The sequence below is a fragment of the Sylvia atricapilla genome, chromosome 2, assembly GCF_009819655.1.
Source record: "Sylvia atricapilla isolate bSylAtr1 chromosome 2, bSylAtr1.pri, whole genome shotgun sequence".
NCBI classification, from domain to species: Eukaryota; Metazoa; Chordata; class Aves; order Passeriformes; family Sylviidae; genus Sylvia; species Sylvia atricapilla.
This window is the reverse complement of record NC_089141.1, coordinates 55439855-55453523: the sequence shown is the minus strand read 5'-3', so window position 1 is coordinate 55453523 and position 13669 is coordinate 55439855. Positions and strand designations below refer to the sequence as shown.

The 13669-nt window shown below is 35.8% G+C and overlaps 1 protein-coding gene across 1 annotated transcript in view; it reads right to left on the bottom strand.

Annotated features, from left to right (window-relative positions):
* The window catches only part of VWA8 (von Willebrand factor A domain containing 8), a 183655-nt gene that overhangs the window by 119038 nt on the left and 50948 nt on the right, over positions 1-13669 (bottom strand). The window contains exons 11-14 of the mRNA XM_066313338.1: positions 13327-13461; positions 13169-13246; positions 8431-8591; positions 7159-7272 (exon numbers count right to left, since the gene is read on the bottom strand). Of these exons, the coding sequence (XP_066169435.1) occupies positions 7159-7272; positions 8431-8591; positions 13169-13246; positions 13327-13461 (488 nt within the window). The remainder of the gene's footprint in view (positions 1-7158; positions 7273-8430; positions 8592-13168; positions 13247-13326; positions 13462-13669) is intronic.

Sequence of the window (13669 nt, the reverse complement as noted above, 5' to 3'; positions counted from 1 at the left end):
TGCATAAAGTGACCTGATTTTTTTTTTAATTTATATTTTTTTATGCTCAGAAGTGTAGCTAAGTCTCCTCATCTGCAACAGGACCAGCATGCCTCAAGACGGACAAATATCACCAACTAAGCTACAGTGCTGTATGTCTGAAATGGGCACATCTCACTCATTCCATGGACTTTTACAAGTGCTTTACCTAGAAAACGGTGTTTCACAGGCAACTCAGAGACAAAATAAGACCTTCCAGAGCTGCAGTAATGAGTAACTTCTTGTACCGAATTAGACTGACAGAAAGGATGAGACTGTAGAGATTTGCCTAGATACACCGAAGAGCTGAATTTATTAACAATTTAGGAACATTCCCTTACACATGCTCTTTGTGGTCCTTGGATTAATATGTCTAACTTCATAACACTCCTGAAAGTTATGCTTCAAAGACCAAACCAATCACATCACCCTGGCTCATTTTAGAGCCAGCATGAGGAGAGATGTCTCTCCAGTGGAAGACTAAGACTTACAAGAACTTCAGAACTGCCATCCTGGCTCCTTTAATCAACCAAGCACAAAAGTCTAGCCACAACCAGTAGTTTGTCCTTCTCATATTCTTTCAACACCCCTCAACCATAACTTCAAAGACATCATAGGACAGATCTTTATTTGCTTTAATTTCTCTTTGCCCAAGAATTGTTTCTAATATCGTTCTGAACTTCCCTTCTTCATCCTATCTGCCTCCACAGCTTCCTGTGGAAAAAAAAAAAAAAATGCACTGTTCCTGGCTATAAAAGGTACTTTTATTATTACTGTTTTTTAAATCTTTATCAGACTGACCTCCTAGCTTAAGTCAGTGTTTCCCAGTTCTCACCTGAGAATTTGGTAAATAACAGTCTTGACTCCACTGAAGATAATGGGAACTTGCAACACAAACTTAAATATACAATTTTTAGATGTCTATGTTAGGGCACTAAAAGACTGCTGCCTTGGATTTTGATCTTTGCCACCTTCACATCTTTTGCATCCCTTATGTCTGTAATATTTGCACCTCCTCTGACCGGGCATTCATTGGTACTCATTAATCAGCACACCTGCAAGATGGCAGCGTCACACAGAATCAGTGAATAGTCTGAGCTGAAAGCAATTCAGAAGATTGTCAAGTCTAACTCTTAAGTAAATGACCTATACAGAGATCAGACCTGTGCCCTTAGTGTTATTAGCACCACGCTTTGATTAACTGAGATGATCTCCAGCAACAGCAGAAACAATGGAGTAACACATCAGATAAAAAGCCAGTCAAATTTTGTGCAAGAAGGGCCTGTTTTCATCTCCTAATTTTACAGTAATCGTATTAAAATAGAGGATGTTCATTTGGAAAAAGCAAGTGAAATTTGATTAGGCAGTTTATATTGCTGTTACCATGTCACTTTCCATACAAATTACTGAAGACATAAATTGACAAACCTACTGCATAGTTGGCTCATCTGTACATCACAACAATAAGCCTGTGATACAACAGGGCAATTACCACAGTCTCTTGTATTGAAACAAACAAGGCAGTGGTATGAGTTATTCTCAGCTGAAAGTCATAAGCCTAGAAGCGACTCCCTGATTGATAAAAATAGAAATAGATGTCTGAAAACATCACATGAAAGAGGAACCAATGGGAATGTCACTTTCACTAAGCATAGAAGAAGGTCAGGGAAAATTAGCCAACTGTATTATAGAAGAAAACATTTCCTAGATAGGAATGTATACTTTATATACTATATGTGTATACATATACTTTCAGATTTACTTTCCCTAACATTACTAAGGAAAAAAGCAACCCTCCTCCAGACATCTATCACATTCTGGCCCTTTTGCAATACCGTAAAAGAACACAAGAAAGAGGTAACTTTTCTGGTGAAAGAATCATATTTCTTTTGCATCATTTCCTGGTAAAGGAATCACATTTCTTTTGTATCACCTCCTAGTCACTGCCCTCAAAGGTCTTGGTGAGGACAGCCAGGGAGGGCACAGAAAGAAGTGGGAGGAGAGAAGACGCAAAGTCAAGGCAAGCCTGTCTTGGTGATATCAGTTCACTGATGTACTCTGTAGACTTGGACAACATCATGGCTGTAGGTTTCCAGGTTGTAAACATGAATAAAACTATTTGGCTATTTCAAAAGTCTATTGTTTGAAGTGATGTTTGCAATGCTGAAAATGTCAGGTTAAGTGTATTATTAAATAAATACCATAAATTACTCACTTCTACAGAGCTCTGTAAGCTCCCATCTTCCATCAGCACAACTGAAGAGCTTCAAAGTTGTTCCACCACATTACATATCAAGTCTCAAAAGAAATACAATATGGAGAGCTCCTACATGGAGCTGTACTTCATAGAAAAAAACCTTTGACATGACAAGAAATCTTGTGGGTTTTACAGATTAAATAAGTGTATCTTGTTAAAAACTTGGCATTTTTTAAATTAATGAGCCTCAAACACAGTGGGAAGATTTGATGTTAACTGATTAATGCAAGGAGTCTCTATCCTTCTATTAAATATTTACTAACAATATGCATCAAGGCATCTCCTAAAAAAATGAGTGTCCTTCTTTTGACATCACTGCTTAATTTCAGCCAAGGATTATCACCATTGCTCTTACAAAGAAAATCACACACACTGATCAGGGTGATTTTAGGGAAAGATTTTCTTGTTATTGACCATGGTTCTGACAATTGAAGCTTCTCATTAAAAAAAACAGAATAAAATAAAATGCAGAATGGTGTTCTAATGCCACTTTTTGTAAGACCAATCTATTTTTTGGTATCTCTTCCTGCAACATGATTTAATAAATCTCATTTTCTATCAAATTTTGTAAGTTGGGAATTATTGTAACACTAGGAACAAAATGATCTATTGTTATTTTCTTGCTGGTTCTTTTAAATTCACCATAGTCTAACATTAAAGCTGAGTTTATCTTAAAATTCAGTAAACTGGAAAAAACACCAAACCCCTAAACAACAAATTAAGTAAAAGCTAAAAAAATGCAAATTTTATTCTAAAAAATTAAAAATTCTATTACTTGTTTAATTCACTCCCTGCCACACTTCATATTTGTCTTATCTACTGTGCATTCCCTTTCAACCTAACCACATGGAAAAAAACGCACTGTCTGTAAGGCATTAAAACCACCCACGCATTATGAGAGACTTTTTAGTTTTTGAACTATCCTATTATGTACCTACTCCTAGATTCTCTTGTAATAGCTGCCTTCCTGCCCACCACATCAAGAACTTAGCATGTGTCAGTTTTGAGGGGGCACACACACACAAACAGGTTAAATACTGCATCCTGAGACAAAGAAACACTTCACTGCCTAATTTGTAAAGGCTCTGTGCTACCTCTAAAGTATCTGCCTCTGTGAAGTAATGGATGATTACAGAAGAAATTCTATGCAGAAATCTTGGATATGCACACTACTTGGACACATTTTTTCTTACTCTCTGAGCTTGTTCAGGGAAATGAATCTCGCAGTCATTAAATGAGTAAGGTATCAGCAGCTATAATTTCCTTCTATGCAAAATATCTTTAAGGACCATTTGTCACTTTCTCAAGGGCAGCTTTTTTCTTCTCCTTAAACTCATAAACATGAATTCTTAGTTTCCTCAGAGGAGAGAATGTGTTCCACGACCATTTGCAAACTTCACAGCCAAACTGGCACAAAAAAGAATATAGGAAAAAGGATTCAGTGGCCACCACTAGTTACTTTGTAGCTTAGAGGCATTCAAGAGGCCAAGGAGTATCCCAAAATGTCCCAAGGGCAACACACTTGCCATTCCCGAGAGAGCTACTGTACCCATCCGCCCAAGGCCCTTCTGATAAAAATGAAAATTTTCTACAGATGCAGAAATGTAATGAAGTAATCGCAAGCATATTACTCAATGACAATAATTAACCACATTTAAAATCAGAATATACTTTATTAACTTTTACAAAAGTAATAAACCTTAGAAATGTCAAAAATATAAATTATGAATAATAGTGCTCTAATCTACAAAAATTGAAAACAATCTGAAAACCAAACCATACTTTCCTCTTTGTCCAGCACCTCTAATAACACCATCAAGGTTTAAGCACATTCACGTTCTCTACTGTAATACTGTATGCATTTGTACACAGAGGCATGTGATTCCTCAAGATCACAGCATGATCTGAAATACCATCCCTTTAGTAAAAAACCCAAGATAACCTCTTGGACCTCTTCTTCTTTCTCTTCTACTACACAAATGAGTATTCTGACTATCGACAAACTAAAGATTAAAGGCACTAAAACTGCAGGAACATACTAATTTATTGGAAAATTAGGTACACAATGTGCCACTCAAACATTGCAGAATCAGTCCCAACAGAACAGAGAATGACATCATATATACCACAGGCCTGGTAAAAAGCAGTCGCACCAAAATTACTTTAGTCAAATCCAGCTGTCTTTTATCTTCAGATATCCAGCTAAGGCCACTAGTCACAGTCAGTGGCATACAGGAAGAGAGATTTCTCATCAATATGGAAAGCATCTCTCAGTTGTGATTTAGGTAAGAATTTGCCCAACCAATCTGCTAATAAATTCATATTACAATATATTCTATTTAGCTTATCCAAAGATAATATATTGCCAGCAGAGGAGGGATGGTGAGCACCGTTGTGGTTAAAATCTGTGATTTAATCAACTGTCAGTACCTCAGATATGATTTGATGGATTAATTCTGCTGGATTCTGCAACACTGGAAGGAACTGAAGTTTAAGTGACTGGTAACTACTGCTGAAAAGGATGAGTAGCAAGGACAAATACAGAAAATATTCACATTGCATCCTAGAGTCAGTTAAAAGACAGTGATGTTTTCAGAATATGGAAGGCACCAAAATCAGGTGAGGTCCTGGAACACCTTCAGTTCCTCATGGGCTGATGAGAGCAGTACCCTCTCATATAGAGGAGTCATCTATGATGCCAAAGAAGCCCAAAGCCAAAACCAAAGAAGCAGTTACACATTTGCATTACTTTAAGCTAGCTTTTTTTTTTTTTTTTTTTTAAGTCATTACAGAAAGAAGGGCAGATTGAACACTGCACCTAGAAGGTGAGGATTCTCAGCAAAATGGACTTCAGACAATTCAGGAGCAAGAATTTTCATCTGCATCCTAGATGGTGCTATATAGTCACACTGAGCTTCCAGATATAAGAATGTCTACACAATGGGATAATCTGTTTGTTTCTAAGACCAAGTACTCATCAGAAATGGATTCTTGTCTAGTACAACAGACACCCTTTGCTTATGGATTAGAGAGTGAAAACCCACCGTCAGTCAAACAGATAAATAAGAGCTTAGCAACTCAGAAGCATTATATTACAAAATATTCAGGTGGTTAGATAAAAGCAGTACTGAGATCTAAAGTAAAGAGAGACAGCCTTTCAAGGAAAGCAAAAAAAAACCCCCAACTTTTGGAGCCTCCAAAGTAGCCAAAAGCAATGCGCAATTACCACTGAAGAGCTGAACCAAAAGGTTACTCAATGAGGCTGAAAAGGAAAGTAGATACCGAGGTGACAGAAGAGAGAAGGGCCTGCAGAACAGTCATTAAAGAAGACTGCTTGGACAGTGCTCATGGGTCTAATGGATAATGGAAGATTAAAGAGAGCCTACTGCCAAAACAACCATTGTTAGAACAAAAAAGCACGTGCAGGATCCAGATGTATATCTCTGTTCTTTTGAGAGAGATGTGATCCACTAGGAGTGGCAGATCTGAAGATGAATTTGTGATGAACTGTCCAGGTTTTTGGAGTATACTGGGAATGAACTAAAGGGTACTAGGCAAAACAGTACAGCCACTGCCGTTCTTCCTGAAAGCACCTTGGACAAGACCATGAACACAGAGCAGAGAGGAGACTGGCACAACAGATATATTTCATAGTATAAAGTTTATAAAGTTTGCAAAGTTTGGATATGATCCCAGATGGGCCCTTAAAAGTTTTTTGCTGCTCTTTTCGAAGTCTGTGCTTAAAATCCTGATAAAGACTACACTTCCCTGATACATAGTTCTTCACTCAAATAAAAAAAAATGCAGGAAATGACCATCTACATAGGTGTATGGCCTCTGCAGACTAGATAGAATTTGCAACAACTAGGCTTAGAATGAAGTTTGAATTTTTTGTTGGTTTTTGTAGGAGCAGTTCTTGCCTTTTTTGTTTAACCTGCTGTATTTTGATTAAAAAGGGAACCAGAAATATGGAAACACCTAGGAAGTAAAAGAAAAGCAGCTTTTCTAAAAGGTGGACTATGGAGGTCAAAGAAAAAAGTCTGATTCAGCAAGACAATTGGGAGAAAATGTGTGGCACATCATGAATGCATCCCTACTATAAACCAATCAGGCCTCTTCAAAGTTTGGACAAACACACACCCTGCAGCATAAATATGAGCATGGATGTCTGGCGTAAAACTTCAACTGCCTTTTCAGAGGATAAATCCATTTCAGAATCACAATATGTTTAGCTCCTCATATATTACTGAATATTAGGTTGCATTTGTTCTGACACACAACCAACAATATCCCTCCCATTAACTAAAATTGGTCAGCAGTGTTTGATCATGTATCAAGTACAGCCTCACAGGACTAGAACACATTTCTGTCTGGGGAATGTTTCTAGCAGACAAGTGGAAGTAAAGGAACAAAAAGAATAAGCATAATGGGTCCCAACCCATCCTTAGGATTTCCTGCCCCATATTAATTGTAAATTAAATACCAGCTTTCTAGCTCATAAGGCAAAAGAAAGTAACTAGTATTTAACTTCAATTTAACTTCATTTTCCAAGACTTTAAATAAAATGTTCCAAAATTAAGTACTATACAGCTTTATATCTACTTTTGTACCTACTTGGAATTTCTCTTCAATATCTAACTCCTTCTCTTAAAGGATATTGAATGTTTTCCTTTTAGTTCAAGCTCTCTAAACAGGATATAATTTTGCCATACCACAAAAAGAAATAGAGCTCAGGAGGAACCTGATGTTTAAAAGATGTTTCTCTTAGCAATTAGAATGAATCAGTACAACAGAAAAGCATTCTGCAGTTTTTTTATTCGACAAAAAATTATGAGATTTTTTAAAATGTTATTTGCATTCTATAGTTGCAGCTCATACTTTACCTTTCCTGTAGTTTCTCATCAGAGAGCTGCAATTCTTCTTTTAAGTTTTGGTATCTATCTTCCCTTAACAATCTGGTGCCATCATAGAGAGTCAGTTCTCTGTCATGTATTAGTCTGGAAATAAAGAATAAGCTCTATCTTGCCTTTGATAATACATATAACAACTAATGGTGTTTTTAAAAGTTATATCAGTTAATATACGCCTCAGTAAAAGGAAAAAATGATACCGATTCAAGATGCATCCAGGCATGGAGGTAAAATAACATACCACACAGTTTTACCACACAGTCAGTCAACTTAGTTTAAATCAATATGGTAAGAACATGAAAAATAAAATACTCTGTTTTACAGAGTGGAGTGTGCATAAATGGCATGAAACTGCTTTTCTGTTATGCTTGTACCAAGTAATATACTTTTATGTATTGAAATGTTATCTTTCAGCTGGCTTTAATGATTAACATATACACAGGCCCAGCTTTTATTTTGTGATATGCAGAAGTTGATTAGCTATACTGCAAGCACATGTCAGAACTAAAAATCAGAAATTAACACTAAACAGATGAAAAGCCAAAAAAAAAGCAAGTATAAATCTTTGTTTTGTCCTTCTGCATATATATAGTAAGAGAAAGAAGAAAATGCTTTTATCACAACATGCTTTTAAATTGTACGATGTCATTTGATTTGCAAAAAGCAGTATATGATGCATGCATATGAAATGACATAAAAATTTGACCCTGCAACATAAATAATTATTACCATAGCATTTGCTACTACTGTGTTCTGCAAAATTTAATTTTTTATTGAATTATGAAATACTGTTTAGAAAGAGATCTTTGCAATCAATATAAAGTATGCTATGTAACATTTTATATTATAACATGCTTGTTTAGGAGCAGAATGCACTCAATGTGTTTCAAATGTTTTCTGACATCTTGCATTTTCAAATTGTTGCACAAATATTCCTAACTTTCAGATTTCATAATTCTAGAATAAAATCTAGCTCATTCCAAAATTCAGACTTACACTCTATATTTACAACAGGATGAAATTTCCTGTATAACTTCGGGCTTTTCAAGAATTCAGGAATTGCTTCTGCTCTTAAGCAAATAATGAGCACCACATATTCTGTGAAACTTCAATGCTCAGCTTAATCATTACAGTTCAAAGTAAAGCTTCAAAGCCATATTCACCAGCAGGAACTTAAGGCCTCAGTATGCATGCACTGAATACACACATCACGTGCACCCAACTTATCCAAGCTCACATCCTGACCTTTGGAGCACAGCTAGAGTGCCAGGGTTAATTCGATGAATGCCGTCAAGAAGAACAAGTTTTCCTTCCAGAGCTGCGGTGATAAGTGGCGATGGTCTCCAGGCAGTGTCTCCATTTGGAAGAGTGTACCTTTGCTGTAGCAGATCTCTTGCTGTCATATCCTGGAAGCATAAGTCCATCAGAATAATATATTTATGATCTATTCTCTTAATTTACAAGTACATGCTTTCTCCTTAAAAAACTGCATTCTGTTCTTCCCAAGAAGATAGATATAGGAAGATTAGCAGGAAATCTGCAATTACTTTTCCAAAGATTATTAGGAATACACACAAATCTACTCACAAAATGCTAAATAGTCTTTGCAAGTTCTAGACTTGCCAATATCACCTCTTTGAAATAAGAGCAAAAGCCTTTCTCCCCCCTGCCCGTTTAACAAAACACATGCATATGACAACTTGTACACAGCCCTGTGTACAGAAGGGGGCAGCAATTTACACCTGGAGCAAACAAGAAGAATTTCTTTGATATGGAAGCCACCCGAAAGAGTGAAGATTTTATCATTCATCTTGAACACAAATCAGCATGACATTCCACCTCTCAGCAGGAAAATGCAGTGGAAGCCATCAGAGAATAATGAACAGGGTAAGAAAGATGCCCGTAACACGGAATTTATCAAAAGTACATATCCTATCACAAAATAATGCTCAAGGAATAAAACCAAAGACAAAATCAAGCATATCCTCCAGCATATATATTTTAGATGTTCCATTACAGCAAGTAAGCACTAGAGAAACAAAGACAGAATAGTAGTTTTGTGACCTGGAAGACTAAAATCCTTCCTCAGGCTGTGCTGTGAACAGAACCCAAAATCAGATAAAAACGTATTTTCTATTGTAATTGTAGCTTTTGCATATGTTTTTTTCACAACTATAAACCCTTTGAACTTTAAAGAATAAAAATAGAATACATTACGTCATATGGCCTGAATCATTTCCTTTCTCTACATTTCCTTAAAACCCCAAAATAACAGAACAAAGTCTGTTTCAGTGTTCCTTCAGTGCTTCCACATTAATATAATTTAAATCACATTCAAATCCATAAAGCCATACCATATTTTTACTGTTGTATTTCTATTGTTTTACTACTGTGATCATGGTTTTCTATTTTAATAATGAATTAGACATGAAACATTTTTATAAAAGAGAGAGAAAAGGACTTGCTTAATAACTGTGGATTCAGCAGCTAGTAAATGCTGTAATGAATATTTAACCAACACACCTTTGGATAATTCACCTCTAAAGAAATGAAACAACATACAATATGAATTGACTGGGAGCCTGGTGTGCCACACAGCACGTCCATCTTAATTCCAACAATGAGAACCATGCAATAATTTTCTGCAGATAAACTCGTAAGAGTATTTTGTGCAAAATATTTTCTGAAATATAACATGAATATAACACTGCAATTTAAACGGTCAAACAAGATTAAACTATGGGATGATTAAAAAAGAATACCATTGCTAACACCTGCACAGATTTTGTAAGGAACTTATTTTATGGCTAAGTACCTGCCCAGTGATTTATTGTTGTTTTTTATTTACTTTAACCCAATTATTAATACATTTTATTAAAATCATTTAATATATGGTATTAAAACTCATCTTATAATACTCTAATGCTCAAAAGGCCTCCCTTTACAGTGGAGGTAACTGAAGTATAAGAATTAATTATTCCTCTTATTTTGGACAAAGCAATGGCAACAATATGATGCAAAAAGCTAATTTTAATTTCTAACAGTCATTATTATAACTTATATGTTTTAAATTTCATTGTTTATTTTATAGATCAGTTTGTATACAGGAATAAAAATGTTTAGGAGAAAAACCAAATAGGACAACTTCTGTTGCACTCCCTCTAGCAGCCATACCAACACAAGCCTCCAACCTAGCCATTTCTCATGGCTCGTAGTACTAATCATGTTCTTGGCAATTATGAGGTGAAGAATCTATGTTTCCTGCTTTTCATGCCAATTTGGACTCATCATTTATTAGTACTTCTCAAATAAAAAACTGGAAGAATTTGGTGAAAAAAAAAATTATGAGGTCAGGCAAAAAAAAAAAATCCTAGAAACAAAAACATCACAGTACACAAACACTACTGATGTGCTTACAAAACTGTTTTTGCCAGGGAAGAAAAGAATCAAGTTGCTGGAAAACTGTTATAACTTCACTTCGACTGTTACTTTTTTTCCCCTCTGAAATTCTGGGGGAAGAAAATACTTTATTTTAAGCAACATGGAATAAAAGTTCCCTAGCTACAGTACACAAAGCACTAGCTGGCTACTGCTTCTCATTTGCTATTGCTTAACCGTTTTAAGAGACAACTTAAAAACAAACCTTTCCTAATCAGGATGAGTTTCCTTTCTCACCAATTTACATACACGGAACTGCGTATAATGAGAAATCCATAAAATGATGTCAGATATCACAAATGAGACAGGAACTGCTCTTTCAGCCAATTGTTAGTATAAGAGATGATCTATGTTCCAAAAGGTTTGTTTAAGGTAAATTCGATTTTCACTTCACAACATAAAAGCTTTTAGAATTGTTTTTTCTGTGAAATTAATATAGAGAGGTACACCTTTTGACACTATTAATCAACTTCAGTTGCAAAGAACAATGAAGCAAATATTAAAAGTAAAAACTGTGAATATATATACACACATATATTAAAAAAAAAAAATCCAAGACTTTATGTCTTCAGTCGGCCTGAGGAGAAATGGTGGTATTGCTTCAGACCAATAGTAAATGTCCCTCTACTCATTTTTGTGCCTGCAAAAATTATCATAAACTAAGTAAGAACCATAAACCAAAGAAAAGTCTCCTTAATTTTAGAAATGTATTCAGGACAGTGTGATGTCTCTCTAAAAAAAACCCAAGACGATACTTTTTTGAATGAAAGTAAAAAAAAATGCTATCGCACTTTTCATAGTCTTCACTGCTGAATTAGTGAATTAGAAACATTTGTTTCATCCTTAAATTATCCTAACACTTCGCTACGCAAAGCCCCTGATAGGTTATATATTTTAAGAAAAACAAATGCATTCTGAAATTCTATTTATAGCTCAGCTACATTCAATACTATTTTTAGACACTGCTGTTTGTAAAAACTTTTGAGCTTAGTAAACATTTACATGTATAGATATGTATGTGAATCTTACCTAGGCTTGGCTACTCAGGAATTTACAGTGAACAAGCAGCTCTCAGTCATTTATTTACCGTATTGATACTGTTTTGATATCACCAAAAAGCCTTTCTATAAAAGCCCTTTGCCCTCTGAGCTTGATCAAACCCTGGTGAAACCAAAGGAAAGGTTCACTTCAGTGGGAAATACCTCAAATCCTTTCCTAGATTTTATTTTTATAGGAAATACAGATCCCTTTCAAATAAATATGTTTACTAAATAAATAGTTCCATGTCAGCTCTGCTCATGTGACTCCAAAAATTAAGCCTTCTGCTCATATTCATTGAAGCCATACTAATTAAAGGTAAGAAGTTGAGAAACAGGCGCCATGGTTTTAATCAAATAGTTACCTAATTTTGCTGGTGAATACCAAATATCCTATTGTGTGCAACAATACAAGACTTAGGGTGTGCTTGCCCTTAAGCAGGTTTGTCAAGTAGCAGAAGTTATTTTTCTGGGATGACTTAAAACTATGTTTACAGTGACAAGTACAGAGATAAGTAAGCAGAGTAGCTGGACACACAGTTCTGGCTCAGAATCTCTACACCTATTTTAATAGGCCACCATACAAAAGATCGTAGGCACTGCTGGGAATCCAGGAATATTACTATGAACATGATATAACACTGATCAGGATATGCAGCCCTGGACCCCAAATCTGCTCACATTTGGCAACGTTAAAGCAAAAGAAAGGGGCAGAAGTCACTCATTTGACTCCAGTTATGCAGACAGAGTTTCAAAGTCCTCACCCTTATCAGCTGAAGCCACACAGGGGGGGAAGGAAAAGCAGTGGGATCCTGTCTGGGGAGGTTCTCAATAGTGCAGGAAAACACAAAATGGATTGTCTTTTTTTCACCATCATTATCAGTGTTTCTCTTTTCTATTTTCCTCTCACTTTTTCCACCCTTCAATCTCACTACTCATCTCTGCCAGTGTTTCTCCCCACATGCCAGTACACTTTCAAATCAGATGCCACTGCCATTTCTTCCTTTGGAGGTCTCCATGCTGTCTAGGAAAAAATTAAAGCAGAAAAGGGATCGAAGAAAGAGACCAGTATATTGCATTAAATCTGATGCTAATGTTTTCCTGCAGCATTGCCAATTATCCCTTAGAACTGTAAATCCTATTATATTTGGTGTATTTTGACTCATAAGGTCACAGGAGACCCTTGACTTCATATCTTATTTAACCACTTTCATTCCATAAGGCTATGGAGAAAACCTTACACATGTTATCTCTGTCAGAAAAGCTGGCAAATTAATTCATTCTGCTTTTAAATCTTGTGATTTTTCAGCTTATACCATGAGGTTAGAGTGTACTACAACCTAAGACAGACAATTCTTTCAAACACTGAGTAACCATTGGCTATGACATTGCTCTTCAGCTTGACAGAGCTTGGGGCTAGCAAAAACACCAAACACCTTTAGTGCCATGAGAAAGTCTCTATTTGAAATCATATTTAAAGCATGACCATCAGCAGATAGTTTTCTTACCTGGTATAGCATGATAGGTTCTATGCTGTATCCCAGTAGATCAGCAAACTCCTTCGCAACAACTGTTTTGCCACAGCCCTAAAAAGTGAAAAAATATTGATTTGATGACATTCCAAAGGTCATGGGGAAGAAGGGAGAATAGAAATTTAAATTCTTACTTTTCCTCCAATTAAACACATGTCTTTAACCATATGGGATTGCATCATTTCTGCCAACAGTTGATCATGGCTGGAAGTCCTTATGAAAGTATCTGATCGAGAATGATTTTTTAACATTCCAGTTCCAGCTGGAACCTATAAGAAAGAAAAAGTAAATCAAAATGCTAAATAAGCTATGCTGTGATAACTCCAAGCTCCGTGTGAACTAGGCTATGCTTGTCCAAAACTACTGTAATATTTTGCTGATAATTGTCATCCATCAAACTTAAAACTGTCACTGTCACAAAATTAAACCACCTAATTTCTAATCGACAAACTCCCTCACCCACTCTTCATGAAAAAA